This window comes from Glycine soja, chromosome 13 (genome assembly GCF_004193775.1).
Source record: "Glycine soja cultivar W05 chromosome 13, ASM419377v2, whole genome shotgun sequence".
NCBI lineage: Eukaryota > Viridiplantae > Streptophyta > Magnoliopsida > Fabales > Fabaceae > Glycine > Glycine soja.
This window is the reverse complement of record NC_041014.1, coordinates 25,049,508-25,069,865: the sequence shown is the minus strand read 5'-3', so window position 1 is coordinate 25,069,865 and position 20,358 is coordinate 25,049,508. Positions and strand designations below refer to the sequence as shown.

General features: G+C 30.3%; 1 protein-coding gene and 1 pseudogene across 2 annotated transcripts; both read right to left on the bottom strand.

Moving 5' to 3' along the window:
• Positions 1–4,697: 4,697 nt before the first annotated feature.
• On the bottom strand, positions 4,698–8,069 carry LOC114381341. The gene is made up of 4 exons (XM_028340571.1): positions 7,516–8,069; positions 6,263–6,717; positions 5,498–5,753; positions 4,698–5,191 (listed from the first exon to the last, which is right to left on the bottom strand). The coding sequence occupies exons 1-4, from the start codon at positions 7,901–7,903 to the stop codon at positions 5,055–5,057; spliced, it is 1,236 nt and encodes a 411-aa protein (XP_028196372.1). The 5' UTR covers positions 7,904–8,069; the 3' UTR covers positions 4,698–5,054.
• Positions 8,070–12,271: 4,202 nt separating this feature from the next.
• Positions 12,272–17,264, bottom strand: LOC114380833 (annotated as a pseudogene). The gene is made up of 2 exons (XR_003659873.1): positions 16,228–17,264; positions 12,272–12,634 (listed from the first exon to the last, which is right to left on the bottom strand). The product of XR_003659873.1 is annotated as a lipid phosphate phosphatase gamma-like (transcript).
• Positions 17,265–20,358: the final 3,094 nt, after the last annotated feature.

The following is a 20,358-nucleotide window of genomic DNA, read 5'->3' as shown; positions in this document are numbered from 1 at the left end:
AATTAAATTTTTATTTTTTTTTACAAACCAAACTTAAATTTGAAGTGTTTAGTTCTGCACGACTCATTTAGATCCTTAACGAGGATATATCTCTTTCTTTGTTCACCCTTTGTTTCTACTTTTTGTGAAATTTGGTAAGCTTGACTTTTATGTTGTGCCATGCATGCTATTTAGTGAAACGCACTCAAGATGGGAAGCTTGTCATTCTGGTAAAAAAAATAAAAAAATAAGGGAAGAAAAAGCTGTTTGTTTATGATATTTTTTGTTTTCATGTAAATTTGGTTTTGATCTTATCGCACGGATGGATGAGTTTTGATGATACTTGGAGGGGTGTTGGAACATAAGGCTCTCCTTGGCCTACCAACCAATCTAGGTAACTTATTATTTATTTCTCAAGGATTTCACTATAAGAGGTAAGCCTATAACCTATACAAAATATAAATATATATTTACCTAGATAAGAGTATTGGGTACCTAGTGCTCATATATTTACCTGGAAAAAGAAGAAGAAATAAAATAATATGATATAATAAAAGGAGAGAGATAAAATAAATAGAGGTTTTGAAAAAAAATGTTTATATTGAAGCATATATCAATGTATAATTACTCTAACCAAGATAACACATATAAGCAATTTTAGGAAGACATTCTTCACAATATATAGGTCTCATTCAATAATGTTAATCTCATCCTTAGGACGACTCTTGTAGTCTTATGTATTAGTTTCTAATAAATGTTAGACAAATTTCACTCAATAATAAAAATGATTTTACCAACTATTATTCTAAAAATGATAATTAAAGTAATAAACATTTAATCTAATTAATAAATCAACGTTATAATTTTTAATAAAAAATATTTATTGATTTTTTTTTACTTTTTAACTTTAACTTAAAATTACTTCTTTTATTCTTTTTTAATTGTTATATTTTTGGAAGATTTTTCTCTCTGTTATTTTCATAGTTCAAGATAACATTGATTCTCTTTTGCTAATTTATACTCTTACTTTCTACCTAATATTTAATTAATTTAATTATTTTACGCATATGTATTTATTGTGAAGTTGAAACTGAAAAATGTAAAATAGAAAATCTCATAATCATTTTTTAGTTTCTACATAAAACCTTTAAAGACAGATAAAAAGAAATGGAGAAAGAAAAAATTAGTAAAAGTTCAATGAAAAAGATGTTACCAGCATTTAGAGTGTGGGGCGAACTAATTTTAATATTTAATATTACATTGATTCTCAAAAGTTAATTTTGGAAAAATTAATTTAATAATTCACATAAATATGTGCAGTTTAAATTAATTTCTCTTACCTGAATAATCTTTTATATATATATATATATATATATATATATATATATATATATATATATATATATATATATATATATATTAACCTAGTCTTAATAGTACTTTAGTATTTTGTAAAAAAAAAAAAAGAGTAGTTTAGCAAGTTAAAATTATTAAATTTAATTAAAGAAAGATGATGATGTTGAGTTTCTTTTATAGACTACATTTATTTTTTTTATTAAAAACAATCTTACTTGATTTAAATTATTATGAGTGATAAAGTTATCTCTCGTTATGTTTAACACTATTGTATACAAAATTAGTACAGTTAGAATAAGTTCATCCTGGTTGATGCATTTGATCAGTAAAAATAAATGTTAAATTTAATTGAGAAGAAAACTTCAATTGAATTTAAATAGAGAGAGAATATATATAACTTTGTTTCTTAATTATATTATAATTATTAAATTATAAATTAAATACGTAATATGTTAATTTATTTATTAAATACCTCATATCTTTGATTTAACCGTTTTTTTTTTCAAAAGTTAAAATCTATGATGTTATCGGACACGTAAATTAACTGGAATCAACATCAAATCGTTTCAACTTAACCTATAGCTTATATATAAAAATAAAATAAAAAAAAGTCTCTAAATTCAATTGAACATTATAAACATACTTCTTAAAAACAGTCTTGTTAGGATAGTTTTTAATTATTGGTATTAAAAATGAGCTATTATTACACTTGTATAAAAACTAAAAGTTTGATTTAAGCTCAATTAGTGAGAGTCCAGATAGGTGCTAGTCCGTATCAGAGAAGAAAAGAGTGAATGTTGTTTCACTAAATAAAATTAATGACATTTCCTGCCCCACGTTGTTCATAATTTTGAGTTAATTCCAAAAGCTCTACAGAGGACGGAGAGAATTGGAGGGAAGGAACTAGGAAGAGTCACAGGCTAACTTTATTTATAAAATAAAATTGCTTTTTTCACTTTGAATTCGTTTTGCTTGTTCACGTCAACTTAACTGTTTGCTGGTGTCCGTAGTTGTGCGTGCAGACAGCCATGACTAATGACTTTCCAAAACAGTGCTTCTTATTAGGGCTTTTCTATCATTTAGGGTTAAAGTTTTTCCTTCTTTTTTTTCTATATAGGAGTATTTTTCAAATTATTCTTTAAGAGGAGTAAGTAGTAATAGGTGTTAGGATGAGAAATCCTAACATCTATTACAAGTTATTATTTTTTATTTTTTGAATTTAAGTCATAAAATTATTTAAGATTTTAATGTAATTTTTTTTATTTATGACTTCAAAATCATTAATTTTTTTTAATTTGATGACTTTAAAGTCGTAATTTTTATTTTTTTTATAATTTTGTTTTCTTAATGTTTAAAGTTTTTAATTTTAGAATTTTTTATTTACTTGTATTTTCTTTTTTGTTTTGTTTTCAATTTTTTTAGAAAATTATAAATAATTTTATTTATTTAATTACTTTGAAGAAACCTGTTGGCCTCAAAGATAAAAAAATTTATGGGGCTATTTAATTACCCCAGAAATTGTAAATATTTTGAAGTTGTAATGCTTTTTTTTCAAGCTATTTTATTTTCTTTTGTTTTCAATTTTTTAAAATTGTAAATAATTTATTTATTTAATTATTAAATAAATATTTTTAATTTGACTTGTTATTATTTTATTTAATATGTTGTATATTTTTTATGATTTTATTAATATGTTATATTTTTTCAAATATTTTTTATTTAAAATATATTATATTTTTTAATATTGTTTTATTTAATATATTTTTTATATTTAAAATTTAGATAATCTTTAAATAATGTTATTGAATTTTATTTTTTTTAAATGAATGAATAAAATATTTATTTAATAATTAAATAAATAAAATTATTTACAATTTTTTTAAAATGAAAACAAAACAAAAAAAAATACAAGTAAATAAAAAATTTAAAAATTAAAAATTTTAAACTTGAAAAAAACAAAAAAAAAATGACTTCAAAGTCATAAGAAGAAAAAAAATACAAAACTTACGACTTTAAAATTATATGTAAAAAAAAAAAAAAACTTACCACTTTGAAATCGTAAAATTAAAAAAAAAAATTAAATCCCCTTTTGAAAATAATTTGGAAAGTACCCCGTAAAAAATAAAGGTAAAATAATTTGCCCCAGATGATAAAAAAAGCCTCTTATTAGAACTTCCAAAACGGACAACTAAAACGCAATTAATTTCCTTGTTCTGATTTCTTTGCGTTTGAGACGTTTCTATTAAGCACGTGTAATAGTAACTATGGGATTTGATCTAGAAATTGACTCTTCATATGAAAATAGATTTAATTGATCTGGGATTTAACACAACATCCAAGTCCAACTTCCATTTTCAAGTTAAAACAAGATATAACGTGAGTTTGATGATAAAAAAAATAAAAAGATGATGAGTTCAATTCTTTCCTAACAAATATTCCAATAAATTAATATTTACTGATACAAAAACATTAAAATTAAAACAAAAATAATTTATTGTTTCACTTAAAACACATTTACCGATTATAATGTGGAACTAATCACTGTTATTTGAATTTGAACATGGATTCAAATATTTTAAAAGACTACTCTCCCTTGGAAAAGGACAAATAACTAAATGCAGACTTAATGTTATTATTATCGATGTTATTGTTGTTGATTGCAAATATTTTTCCTTTATTTTTTCTATACACATAAATTTAGGTCACATTGATTAGGACAAATATCGAGCAGATAAGCAAATCTTTCATTCTTTTTTTCCCTTTCCGACAATCTTTTATTCATTCTATTATTAGTTTACACTTTCCAATAATTTTTTTTATCACTTTTAATTTCATGAGACAATGGTTAGCAAAACTGGGAGAGAAAAAAGAATGAAGCAACCCTCCCAAAAGGTGAAACCCACCACGATGGCCATACAAGCCTTTTAGCAATGTCTGATCATAGAATCAACCACAGATTCCGCTGATGGCGCAACGCTTGTTTCCAATCCTAACCTCATTGGACTTCAAACTTCAAAGTATAAAGGTATGTTGAGATGTGTCTGAGAAGGTAAATCTAATGGTCCACAAATTTCATTTTACAAAATGAAGGGTTTAGATGCTTGTCGGAAACGAATTTTGGTCCAAACCTACCCAAAATCCACACACTCACTAAGTGCAATAATCCTATTTTTTAGTGACATGACTCTAGAAAGTGGGCTGACCCATAATCTCCCAACAAGAGAACCAAAAGTCAAACAAAACGCTGAAACATCCTTTTTTCCTGCTGCCACTCATAAATATAGCTTGACCATTAAACAGAAATGGCCCCCAACTCACTCGAGAATCAGTACGAGTTCAGCTCCAAAAAGTAGACGACAAAATATCAAATAATCAGATCTGTTAATATACAATAAAAAAGTTCGCATGTTCACAGTTGATACTAAAGTACTAACATTAGTAACATGGCCTGTTCTGCAAGTTACAATGCTATATTGCTACATGTATTACAAATGAATACGGGAAACTTGGATGTTATGGAGCATATCGGTATCCGAGTTGCTAAATTTTATAATTATATCTATCTAAATAATTTATACATATGCTACCACATAAGGCACAATAATTGGGTTATACTAATATGGAAGGGAGTTGTCATCTAATTTACACTTTAATCTGAGTGCAGACAAAAAATTTTATATACCTTGTATAGTTGTATCCCCACAGAGATCAGTGTCGTTTCACATGTAACACGAGAAAGATTCAGAATCAAGAGGTCTTTTCGTCCCAATAATTGAATGTTTCGCCAGAGAGTGTATGTTTTTGTTGCCATAATCGCTTGTTCCCTTTGGATCAGTGAGAGCCTGAGTTTCATCATCTGAGAAACAATTTAGTGTCAGGGAGACAAGTTTCACTAATAAAGCCTCTAGTTAAGCAAAAAGAATTTGAAAAATAGAATAAAAAATAGGACTTCAAGGAGATAAAGCGACAAAGCATTGTCTTGAAATAAAATTATCAATAATAGAGATAAGGAAAATAATACATGCACGGACTTTTCTAAGATGAACTCATTTTGACCATACAAAAGTAGTTTAAATGGGACCATCAAAATGTTATCCAATGACAAACATGAAAGGAGTTTGTGAGCATGAAAAATGTGTCACTAATATAGAGATAATCATGCCTGAAACTGTAGATAGCGAGAGTTCAGTAAGGCATTTGACACAGTCCTTAAGTGCCTGAAGTTCAGCCTCCTTCTCATGCAGATTTGATTGAGCTTGGTGCAGTTCAGATTCTAGCTCCGCGATCTGATTTTCTTGCTGTTTTATCAGCAAGTGGCTTAGTTTCTGATGCAGTTCAGATGCTGATACTCCATGGGAATTAGAATAATTTAAATTCCAGTCATCTGTTCCATGATAGCCTTCATTGGGAGCTTCAAGCTGCACAGCATTTTATTGATCAAACACTTATTCACATAGACAGTCTAAAGACATGTTTCTCCTATTCAAAATAAATTTCATCACAGTCGTCATAGAAGATTCCCCCAAATTCTGCTGCATCAACACACACACACATCGGATGACAACACAAATAGATTAAATTATCTTTAGAAAAGAAACATTGACATACAATTTGAGTTTAGACTGTTTTCTCTACTAAACTATGTTGCTAAGAAGTTGACTGCCTATGTTGGAAACAAGAGAAATGAGAGCAAATATACAATTCGAATGGTTAATAAACAGATTACTCAAAAAGAAAGTCCAGAGCAGAAGAAAAAAGTCACCAAAGTCCGGGGTGATCAAAAGAAAGAGAGAAAAGAGGAAAAAATTGCACCATAGAATTGACAACACACAACTATCTGCATTCTACAGACTACCTAGATGGCATATTTAATATATTAATTACGAGTCTGAGACAACAAAAGAAAGAATGATCCCATGAAGTTCACCTCATCTAAGTTTGGCTTTATTTTTTCATAGCAAGGGCCATCAGTAGCACACCCAGAAAGCTTTTGGAGTTCAAACTCAAGTTCTGCTTCCAGTTGATCCATTTCCAGAACCTGTGGTTCTGGTTCTTCAGTAAGAGCACTGCTTCCACATTCACCACAATCATTTACACAAGGACTACAAATTTTGACATCAACGTCTCTGAGCTCAATGTTTGTATTCTTGAGCATCACTTCATTCCTGCCACTGATTTTGCAAGAGTTCTTAACACCATTGCCAACAGAATCCAAAATTTGAAGAGCATGTGATGATTTTCTTCTGTTGAGCTCAGATTTCAGTTCCTGAACAAGTTTAGCTGTCTCATCCATGGTCTTGTTCAGCTTATTGATCTCAGCTTTTCCAGCTGACATCATATACATGATGCCAAAGCAAAATCCCCAACCAAATAAGCAGTCATCTGAAGGATACAACATGAAGCTAAACTCATTTTCCACAGATTAAGAACAAGGGCGTTATATATTTAAAAGAAAATACCTTATTACAAGGTTCAATAATCTTGGAAAAAAAACAAAGAAAATTATTTTTTAAACCAATTATATTTACTATTGTGCAAAAAGGCACACAAGCATTGACAGATCCAATAACACAGCCAAAACAAAAACGCCAATCTAGCAAACAAGCAACAATGAATGACGAAATATGATGAGATCATGCACTGAAAAATCCCAATAGTATAACAAGGCTTTAAAAAAAATATGTGACCATGATTTTGGTCGCAGCATCAAGGTTTTCAGAGTCACTACTACTGCAATTAAAGCTGCATTTATCTGTAATTTTCCATAATATCAAAGATCGCAACGATATTGCAACCACAACCGCAATTCAAAACATTTAAAACCACATGTCATTCATAGTCCAATCTAGTGGTCTATGCCATTTGAGAAATGATTCCATGGAAAACAATCATTTCGTTCATGCAATGGAATTTCCCAGGTCAAAACACAACATTAATAGCCATCACTTACGAATTTCCGCCCCTTGTATTCAATCCATCATGTCATACAACACTATTGCTATCAAACTCACGACCATATGAAACTTCACAAACAAATTTCCCTTGATTTGAGAATCATACACAGAGCCTTTAGTTTTCAATTATAAATCTTTAACCATAAACACTACTTTGCATTATACACAAAATACTACAAAATTATCATTCTAACAGACCTAGAAATTATTAAAACACAAATCTAACCTTTGGAAGAACGAACCGGAGCCTTCGCAGCGACATTCTTTGTAATTTCCCCCTTCTTCAAGCGAAAGTGTAATCTCGTTCCACCGCTCCTCTTCTCCGATCGCGCCTCAACCTTCGGAGCCCTAACTCCGTTCTTGGAGGCTCGGGATCTTCTACTCTTAGGTCCATCTCGTTGTGTCAGAGACTCAGATTTGGAACTAGAAAACGTGAAGACCCCGTCACTGTGATGTGTCTGAGAAATGCTTTCGGAACCGGAAAAGTCTAACTCATTTGGATCGTGGAGGTTGACGTTTTCACCCTCACCGGTGTTTCTGTGGTGAGTAAGGAAACGTTTGGTGGCGAAACCGGTGGATCCGGCCACGGCAACGAGTAAGAGAAGGTGCCACATTCAGAAAAATCGAAATCTGAGCGCGTGAATTCTTCAACAGAGAGTTTCTTCACTGTCACTAACAGAAGAGAGTTCACTTTGTAAATTGCAAGTGATCAACCATGAGAGAGAGAGAGAGAGAGAGAATTACATGCTATGCACTTATATAGCGGGCGAAAACTTTGGTGTCACGTGCTTCCCGCTTCTTTCCATTTTTAGATCATTACTAGTTACTAGTTTCTATTTATCTTGTTCAAACAAATACCAATGACTAATGCATCAGTTTCGTGAAATTACACATATTGATCAGTTTAATCTTTAAAATAATAATATTTATTTCTAGAAGTCATTAGAAATTTAATTTTTTCAATTCTTATTTCATAATTGGCAAAATTATAAATTTATTCACCTAATTTATCTCAAAATTATGAATTTAATCCCTCTATCATTTAATTCAAGAATTTAGTTTCTCCATTTTTTACAATCTCATTCTTCAATTCCGAAATTAGACATTCACTATTAATTATTTATCTTGACCGTAAGTGTGGTATTTTTATTGACACATGATGGTCAAGACAAACAATTAATTGAGGATTAAATTCGTGAATTAAATTATAAGAGAATTAAATTTGCAATTTTGACACAAACGAGAAATTAAATTTACAATTTTATCTTAATAATTTTATAATGGCAATATTTAAATAACCGTTGGTTGATCATTTTAAATGTTAAGATGACACTTTTTATATTTTTAATAATTTATGAGACTAATTTGGTAGAGTATCGTTGACCGAATCATTCAACTTCATCCAAATGATAAAATCAATTATTTCAAAATAATTAAGGGGTTCTCATACTTTTTAGAAAATGATAATAATGGTTGAAAATTTTTCTAATGAAAAGTATTTAGTGATAGATATTGTACTGAAAATAAATATGAACATTTAATAAAACATCTAAATATTTTTTTATTATTAAAGCATTTAAATATTTAATACTTACTTTTTAATGTTGTACAAATATTTTTAATTAGGATGTTTGTTATTAGCACGTTATATTTTCTTTTAGAGAAAATAGGGTATGTAGGGAAGGTGTAATCTCTCTCAAGATTGGGTCTATTTTTGAGATAAAATAATACATTTAGTTATCACTTCACACCCAAAAATTAAGAATTGAACTTTAAATTTTAGTTATAATTGTGTATCCAAAAACTATCTTTTGATTTTTTTTATACAAAAATATCATTGTTGCCTCGGCATAAAAAATTCGTTGATAATTTTGGTAATTGAACACTATATATATAATTTATACGTTATTTATGAAGTTTTTCTAACTAATCCATTATTAAGGTTCCTACATCGAACTCTTGGTGGCTGAACAAATGCAAATCTATGTTATACACAGATGTATAACTTTTTTTCTTTTATCTTAAATCACCTTAAAATTTGAACTTCTGAGAAGAATATATAATCCGTTATAATTTATTTATTATCTCATTTATTTTTCATTATCTTGATAGAATAAAATTTTTATTTATTTTTTATTTATTTTCATCTAACTTAAATAAATTATTCAATATTTTGTTTTATGTGGACAAAAATTAATTTTATTTTATACATTTGTATGCATAGACCAATTTACTAAAATATAAATTTCAGATAAAATGTAACATGTGGATATTTGCTTTCTTTCATAAAAGTAGAAAAATTTTCACTTAATTCACCGGAACAAACAATTTACTTGAAATTATATACATATCTAAATAATTACGGTTAAATTGTATTTTTAATTCAGTGTTATAATATTTTTAATTCAAATATTTTTTGTTGCCTTCTCTTTTATGTTTTAAATAATTTATTATTGAGTAATTTCATGGGTATGAACAATTTTACCTAAATTTACATGAACATCTAATTATTATAAAATAAAATATAAATAATGGGAATGAATATTTTCATTAAAATATGAAGAAAATTTTAAACTTAACTTATAGGATTTTTTACCTTAAATCACTTAAAATTCAAATTTATGGAAAGAAAATATACTCTATTATAGTTTTATTTTTTTTAATTATTATTGTAGTAATTGAATATAAAATATAACACATCTGAGAAATAATAAATATTAAGAATGAAGCTTACACTTGATGTGATGGAGAAAATGGATAATGCAAATCATCGCATTGTCCTTGGACATATTTTAACTTTTTTTTATTAATACAATATTTCTTTCTCATTTCACGGGAATAATTTTTTTACCAAATATTTTAATGTAATTAGTATATCTTTAATTAAATAACAAAAGCCAAATTCAGTCTATGTGATCACTATTATCTTTATCATGCAAAATTAGTGTCTAAAATTTATTCTTGATAAATTGTTATTTATTTTTATCTATTATCATCTTCCTTAAATAAATAGTTTATTTGAATAGGAATTATATATGAAATATAATATAAGGAGATCATTTTCAACCTTTCATGAAAACAAGTAGACAATTTTTAAAATAATTCACATGGACAAACAATTTACTTAAAATCACATAAATATCTAAATTATTAAGGTAAAATAATGTTGTTTAATTCATTATTATAATAATTTTAATTCAAACATTTTTTTATTTATTTCTCTTTTATGATTTAAATAATTTATGTTATTATTGAGAATTTAATGGGTACGAACAATTTTACCTAAATTCACATTAACATCAAATTAATATAAAAAAATTATAATAGAAATGAACATTTTCATTAAAGTATTAAGAAGAATTTAGACTTAACTTATAATATTTTTTTATTAACTTAAATCACCTACAAATTCAATTTTTTGAAAGAAATATATTATATTATAGCTTTTTATATTTTTAAAAAATTATTGTTGTAATAATTTAATATAATTATATATAAAATAAAACACATGAAGATTTTTTTCAGGAAAATATTCACTTAATTCACGAGAATAAATAATTTTAATATATACCTACAATGCTTATGACACTCACATCAATAATTACTTAATATAATATTTATAATGCTTATCAATAAATTTTGTATATCTCCATGTCCCCATGCGTTTCACAGGTACTAATAATAGTATAATTACATAAGAAGATAAAATAGAATCTTATAAAAGGAATAGATCTTCGTCATATTTAACATCACACAAACAAGAGGATAAACATCATCAAAAAGAAATCAGCGGGGGAAAACGAACCATTTTTATGAATTTTATAAAGGAGGAGAGAAATTTTATAAACCTTACAAAATTTAGATATTGGTTGTGGCCAATAACTAAGGTAAAGGATAAAGGATTTTTCTTTTTCCTTTTTTCTAAATAATTTATTTGATCTTTTATTTTATTTTACTGTTTAATTTGATCTTTTATTTTTTTCAAAAATTTAATTTGATCATTTATCTTTTTTTTTCAACTCAGTCCTTTATTTTTTCTAAAAAAAATTATTTAATCTTTTATTTATTTATTTTTTATTTAGTTTGATCCTTTATATGTTTGTTAATTTGATCATTCAGTCTAATTAAGATTAACATCATTAATCATTTAAAAATAAAAAAATATATTCAGCTTCTCTCTTTTTCCTCCACTTTATTTTTAAAAAAAATCATTCTTAAATGATTAATAATGTGAATCCTAAATGAATTGAAAGATTAAAGTTAAAAAAAATTAAAATAAGTTTTTATAAAGTATAGATGATTAAACTAAACAAAAAAATAAAATAAAAAACTAAATTGAACTTTTTAAAAATAAAAGATTAAATTGAAAAAAAAAATAAGATAAACGATCAAATAAATCATTTTTCTTTCTTTTTTCAATGGTGTGTAGATCTTATGTTTTGTTTGAAAACTTTGTAATAAATACAAACTTTATATAACATAAAATATTCGTGTGTCTTCACCCAACAGCTTAAGATTTTATTTTTATTTTCTCGAGATAATTGATATACAACAAAACCTTCGGACCCCTTTAATAGGAAAATAGGAAAGGGGGAAAGATAGAATCCTCTCTTTATTTGAAAAGAAATAAAAAGACAATAATGGCTGTTTCTTGCTAGCCTTCTTGTGGCTTCGTCTCTTTTTTATTTTGGTTTGGGTTCAGACGTACATTTCTAGTAACTACACACGATGATATAGTTCCATATGTTGACATGAAGATTCCTTCTCATTAGCTCAAGCAAGGTCCCATAGAACCTCACTACCTCTCCCCTCAAAATATGTATTACATTACATGATAAAAAAAAAATCAAAGGAAAGATCATGACACCCAAAACGTTTAAACCAAGCAAAGCATAATCGGCTAAAAGGAAATGCAAATCGAACACCCAATTTTAAGCCAAAAAAAAAAAACATGTAAAACAATATAGAGCTTGCACAATATGTTTAGGGGCAAAACAAATATTTATAAATTTATCAATAATTTAAAAAAACCCTCAGTTTTATTTGTGTCAATGTATGTGGTAAAAAACCCATGTAAGAAAACAAGACAAACTATTCATTTGTCTATCTATAACATCAAGTAAAACCATCTATTGTTACATTAGTTCTATTTCACAGGCATCATAGACCCGTAGTACCATATCAGTGTGCTCTGCTGCCCTCTTCATAGATACCATTTATACCTGAACGGCTGAGCCAAGCCAGATGGCTTCTATAGTGGAAAGCTCCAGAGAAGAAAGCTATAATAATACTGCCATAAATACTTGTGAAGGCAAATCCTAGAAGAAAAATTCAGAGCAATGTGCCTGGAAAACAGAAAAAGAGCAAGCTCAGTTACACGAAAACATACCAAAGCATATGTGAACCTTGTAAAAAAAAATTTGAATATTTCCCCCATTTGCATATACCAGAAACTCAATATGGTGAATATTAAATTAAACGGATACAATGCACATGACTCACAATGCCTTCAAATGAATATATTAATGACAATAATTGTTGAGGAAACAACAGATCCCAAAGGAGAATGTCCATGCAAGTTAGCATTCAAAGACAGACATAATTTTGCAATCCTATAACTATTGCCGCAGTCAGGATGTATTATTACAACAGAGATATATAGACCAGCAAGTTAAATGGATGGCACTGGGTGGACCTAGCATTAGTGTATCTATATAATTGATGTTTTATCTATGTAGTCTTGCTCCAAAGATGGAGGGTTGCAAGGAGAAAGAAAGTCTTTATTAACAGAATTCTTGGGTTGTTCCAAACAATTTGTTAAGATATAATTTTTCCATGTTGTTTCTTCCTGAAATTTACATCCTATGAAATTCACAACCATCCCAACTGTACCAACCATGTCTGCATTTGAAATTTTGAATAGGCATTGCAGCACATATACCAGACAATTATGAAATAAATACTTCACCACATCCTGATTTGTTAGGAACCAAGAAGAGAAATGAAAAAGAAAGAACCACTTTATTGAATAGGATGAAAACAACAACGAATAGGAGAGAAATTTCTCCTCCAAGGGTTTCCCTCTCTCAAATTTCTAATATATAGTTGTTTTTTCATGCTTGTTTCCAAAAATATAAAGAGACATTAAAACCAAATTCATATAGTTCTCTATAAATGGCAAGGGGGAAAGGTCAGACAAATGGAATACCTCAAATATTTCATTATCCTGCAACTATGTGTTCACAACAAAACTTGAGCTTTTCAAAGCCTACTAAAAATGAGAAAACGGAAGAATTAATAAATGTAATATACATTTGAAAAATCCTAGCAACACACTCTTTCTCATTGGTCGAAATTTATTGAAAATGAAAATGTGTTGAGTCCCACATCACATTTAATGACTCTCTCTCCTGATTTTGTAGTTTTCAATAAATTTTAACCAATCAGGAAAAGTATATTTGAAAGAGTATGCTAAAGAGTGTGTTCCTAGCACTCCTCTATACATTTTGCAAGTAGATTAACATTTTCTTTTGTAGGGGCCAATACAGATAAAAATTGCCCCTGAATCAACCATCTTTTATTGACTTAAAATATTAGAATATAAATAAGCCTTTACTTGCCCATATGACAATAGAATGGAAAGGAAATAGACTTAAAACCCAAAATATTACAATAAAAAAGAAAATCGGGCTTTTTCATTAGCATAAGACTAAGCACACTGAAGATCAGGTTCCTTATATTTGTATGAATTGAATATTAAGAGCAACCTGGGTGATATCTTAACCACGTTTTAACATGAATACCATGAAAGTGGTTCAGAAGGAACAACATTGAATAAAGAATAACTATTATAACCAACCTAAATATACCTCCCCGGTCCCCTCCCCCTTTTTTTCTCCAGGGTGTAACACTAGCCTAAGCTAAGAAACAATTACATGCCACCATCAAGACTCCAAACCCTGAAAGATGTATGCCTCCTCAATTCAGCACTTCAGTCTGTGATCAACAGTCTATCATAGTTAAGAGGACAGGCTGCTGACTTTGAATGGTTGAGGCTAGTATTAGAAAAGAAGACATAATGTATGGATCACAATTTGTCAGAATAGATTATAGAACTAGAGTGGGAAAAGTAGAAAAACAGATAGTAAAAAATAACCTTTATTGATATCACTCTTCTCCCTGAATCCAAATCAAATGTGACCGTAGACTCTAGTATATAGTTATAGCTAACTAACTAGCAGCTGAATCAAGGAAGCACAGACACTTCAAAATAGTAACCATGTCATGCCCATGTGGAATACTTCACTAACATTTTCATAGTGTTTGGTTGGAGGGAAAGGGAGGGGGTTAAAATCTCTCCTCACTTAATTTTAGCTTTCCCTCAAGAATTGGGGAATTTGGAGGGGAGATTTACACTCATTGAACTAAATTATCCTTAATAACTTTATTAGACTATTCTTAATATATAATGGTTTTCACCTCCCTTCACTTCCCTTTCCCCTGTGAAACAAACAAGGAACTTCTCCCTTGCATTAAAATTCCTCCACTCTCCTCCTTTAAACCAAGAGTAAATTTGAATATTACTAACTGCATCTCACAATTGCTTTAAATTTCTTTTTAAACTTTTATGTGAACACAAATAAGAATATTACAATACTTAAATAAAATATAGCATTCCATGATGTCTGCAATTACTAGTGTTCACTTTCAAAAATAAATTCCCTCTGGATTTAAGATTAACTTTTCATGTTACTTGTTTATGATGTACTTTTAGTCATGTTGAGTCTTATAATTTTAAAAATTTGTTGCATCCCCCTGTCCTCTAGGTATCATATCTGTGTCACATGCATCATGTTATATCAATGCTTTTTAGCTGTCGATACAGATATCAATAGTAATGTAATAATGTTATCAGGTCTGTTCTAAGTTCTAACTAACTAAGTGCTGATTCTTGGGTCAATTATCAAACAAACCATTATTGAGAGCCACCACTTGGATTTCCTATCTTATGCCATGGGATTTATCCATCCTACATAAGAATGCCTTAAACAGGTATTTAACAAACTTCACATCACAAATGTGAATAAGAAACATGCTCAGAAAAAATATCATAAATGGAGTGAGTTTCAACAAGGAGTCCAATATGAAGTGAAGAGGGTCTCAGTGTCACAATACTAAACAGAAATAATGGTTGCAACCAAATAATCTTGAGTTCAGTTCCCAAGATTTGCAAGCCTCATTTAGGTTTGGTACATTAATCCATGATTTACTCAGTTTACAGATCACATGATACTTAACCAACTAGAAACATATCTATTCACAGTTTCACACCAAAAACAAGCACCAAGATAGAACAAAGCAAGCATAATACAATTGCAAGTACTTCCTCTCCTCTACCATTCCAGAGTCCAGACAACTAAAAGTTCCTCCAATTAAAACGTACACACTACACAGCATTCACGAGATCAATCAACCCTGAAAAACCAAACCAACACAAATAGAAAACACACACACACATCTATCTATCTATCTATTTATCTATCTATCTATCTATCTATCTATATATATATATATATATATATATATATATATATCACTAAAAACACTGCTATCACCCACTTGAGACTTGCAAAAGAAGGCATTTGAATTTGATTCCATCATGCCTGCACAAACATGATGGAATCAAATCATACAATCAAACACTAGTTTCCCCTCAATTTTCTTAGCCTCCGACTTCCAAGTCCACATAGCAAAACCAAAACAATTTTCCCTCTGCAAACATTACCAAAACAAATTCAGATTTTAACAATTCCCAATTCCTGCTCAACCATGCTACAAACATCTCCAAACCAAATTTTCAGACCTTACAATTCCCAAAACTATACTAAGAACTTGCATCAATCACATTAACACCACATTAGAGCAGGTTAGAACATACCAACTCAATCCGACTTAGAATTCGATGCCAGTTTCCGTCTCTCAGCCCTGGCCATATCGTACTCAAACTTCAACACATTAGGTATATGAGAAGTGTCCTTCACGTAGAACCACCTCCCAAACGCGCTCTCTTCAATAACCGGAAAGTACGGATACAAAACGGAGTTCACAACCCAGAACCAAACCGCGCCGAGGAAAACCCCAAGCGCGGTCCCAGCGAAAACCTGAGCCAGCGTATGGTACCCCAAGTAGACGCGGGAATACATGGTGAGCAGCGCGAGGGACCACGTGAGGAGGTGGAGGGGGGGGGGTTGTCGCGCACGTGCCAGAAAGAGAGGCCGCCTCTGAGGGAGAGGAGGGTGAGGTAGGAGGCGAAGAAGAACATGTACTGGCAGTGGCTGGAGGGCCAGCCGTGGGAGTCGCACATCTCAAGGAGGGCGCAGGTGGCGGGGCGGGCCTGCTGGACGGAGGTCTTGATGACTTGGTTGATGAATTGGGAGACGATGAGGCCGAGGGCGAAGAATATGCCCTGGAGTTCGCGGCGGAAGATGAAGTGAGAGACGAAGCCGCCCAGGGAGATGAAGACGGGGACAAGGGATATCCAGGCCAGGAAGTGGCCGACGCGGTCGCCCCTCTGGTAGCGCACGTGCGTCAGCGTCACGGCCTTCAGCGCCGTCGGGGATGTCATTGTTGTGGGAGGGCAAGAGAAGATCTCAGATCGGGGTTTGGTGTGAAAAGTGAAACAGATCTTCTCTCCCCCGTTGCTACGTTACATCTGGAAGCATTGATGATTTTTCAAGGCCTCAAAAAACTTGATAAACTTTTTCTATTGGACCTACAATGTCAACCTAATAGAAAGCTTGAGTTGTGATGAAGCTAAGTTCAACCTATATAAAGCTCATCCCATGATGGATTTAAGGTCAACCTAATGCAGGGTTGCCATGTGATGGACTTGGGTTGGCCTAATACAAGGTCAATCCATATAAAGCTTTGAGCCATGATGAAATTGAGGTTGGCATAAGAAAAGTTAGTCCAGTATAATTCAGCATATATAAAGCTCGTCCCACAATGGATTTAAGGTTGACTTAATACAAGATCGACTCCTTATGGACCTAAGGTTGACCTAAAAGCTTTAGACAATCCACAACAATGTTATAAAACTCAACTTGAGCTAATTAATGGAACTAAAAATCAATTATATAGTTGGTCCGAGAATCTTTATAGATTAGTTATGTATTTAACTTGGGTATGAACTGAAATGAGCTAATTGGTTTTTGAAAATAGTAATGACTTAAGCACAAATCTAATTGATTGAGTGTGACACCCTCTACTTCCACATATATATAAATAAGAAAAACATATAAAAATGTAGAATTTAATTAAATTAATTTTATTCAAATCACGTAAATAAATTCACGTGGGTAAAATGATCACTTTCGCTTCACTATTACCAAATAAAACTTATTAAAAACATATCTGGTTTAGAACAAGACCGTCTAAGTTTGCAAAAGAACTCAAGTTAAGCAGCGAAATAAAATAAAGTAAAATAACATGTTCAGAACATCATGCAATTTAAATAAAAAACTCATGTCCCAGTGTCACATCCTATCAGAGCATTGTGTCTCAGCGTCCTTTAGCACGGTTCTTTAAAGTCATCCACCTAACCATCTGCTCTCATGAACACAAGGTTCGAGATCATCATAGGATCCAAACACAAACAACACACAGAGAATGAGTTATCACATTCTTAAATAGATAGATATTAACGAAAGCACACACAAACATAAGTATAACAAACTTAACTTAGTACAATTCACATCATTTTACCACCCATTGTGTAACATCAATTGTCCCAAGGATTTAATCACAAAATCACATTTCACACATTCACATTAATCACGTGTTCAAAATAACACATCTCAAATACAACACAATATCTCACACTCACACAATTCATTACACATCATCACATAACAAATCACAATGATCATTACAATGACGTTATGCAACAAATACACTAAGACTCAATCCTATATGCAATGTGGTACCATGCCAGTGAAAAATTTCGTCGAACACCTAGGAATACATGACAAGACGAACCACACACTTGAAGTTAAGTCACTTTCACTAGGTGAAGTCATAGGAAGACTAGTCATGGATCACTATGTTTTGCGAGAATACTCCAACCATATGAGATCAACATAGACTTAAAGGAACATTCAAACTGAAAGTGTATTAACCCACAAGACCTACACTCCGAAAAGTTTGTACAAGCCTCTTGCTTCTGATTCAGGTCCAACCTAAAAAATATTTTAACACACAAACTCTATTCATGAACTATACAAAACACACAACTCCTCAATTGTTCTCAAAATAATTTTAACTCGTTATATCTCAAAGTGATTAAACTCATTGGGTTTTCATTGTGGATCCCATCACCATACTCGTCGCCCTTAAAAGGTCTTATAGTTGTGTGATTGTACAATTCATAACTCACAACTCAATGCACACAACATCTCAATACACGTGTGTTCTCATAATTTAACACATACTTAACTTATCACTTATACACAGTTCATCACACTTCCATAGTCACAAGGCCAAATGTTATCACGCCTCATGCATCATATACATGTCACATAGTAATAATAGTAATATGTTGTGTTCATACAATTAAACCCATCAAACAATTTCACATAATCATATCAAAATCAAAGGAATCAAAATCATAGGTTCAAAAACACAAAAACACTCAATCTTATCAACCAGTTCTCATTAGGGCATCAATTGGCTCGTCAAACATAACAATTTCATGATTATAATCGTAAAGGAAGAATTAAAATACAATAAACATCCCAAAATAAACCCCAATTTGATCCTCTAAAGATCCTTACACATGTTCATTATAATCTCAATTGCGATAAATTCATCCCCTACCTCTAAGAGGGTTCACATGTGTAGTCCGAGAGTGATAGTAGCGTCTCTAGTGGTTCCTTAAGATTCCTCAAGCTTTTCTTCTGATTGCTCTAATAGGATTTCCAAGTGTTAGAGAGAAGGAGAAGGGATTCGAGTTTCATTTTCACTGTCTCCGTACGAGGGGTATTTCTATATGTACATACATTATTTCGTAAATCCCAACGATGGGACTATGCGGAAATGAGTTCCAAATGTGGTGTCCAACTTTCATGATGATCCAACGATTAACGAGTCCGGAATCACTTATTATAGTTAGGGTACTCTCAGCCTATTATTTACTCTATTTTTATTTATTATTTTATAAAAAAAGAACTTTCTTTTACTTCCTATCAAATGAATAAATAAAACATTTTTTCTGAGAACATATATTTATTTTATTTACCTTAAAACCATTATTTTAATTAATAAAACTATTTCTCCTTATTTATTTAATTACAAAAATCTCATTATTTTTCTAAAATTCTATTTATTTTTAAATAGAATACTTTTTAATTTATTTTACAAAAAAAGAGATGTTCCAGAGTCATTTGCATTTTTAATTTTTTTTAAAAAAAATTGAAGAAAAAAATCCTTATAATAATAGACAAAACATTATAAGAAATAATGGAGGAACCATTTTACTAACGATATATACATGTATTACACATGCTTGCAATACCTAATATTATATATTATACAAGTTTATGCGATTGAACCATTAATTCACTAGTGACCCATTAATCCAAATACACACCTAAGATGTTGATTATTGGCCTGATTATGATAATAATGGTGCATAGTCCATCATGCTCAAGTTTGAAAGGCAAAAAGAAAAGGAAAACATGAAAATGTTTCCTTAAATGTGATCTACCCACTTTTCTTAATAGGCCGCCCTCTTGTTGAAGTGAGGGTTTAGGTCTTTGTTTGCATGTTCAATTGCTTAGGTCTTAATTGGTTAACCTCTTGTTGGAGTAAGGATCACACTTAGATTTGTATTTGCTTGTTCAATTACCTAGGTCTTAATTGACCAACCTCCTATTAAAATAAGGATCAATTTTAAGATTTTGTTTGTGTGCATAAGTATGCTCATTGTTGAGTTTAGTCTTTAAGCAAGTTTTGTTCATCATAAACTAGAAAACTTACATTGAAATCTTAATGCAACACAAAAATAGATTAG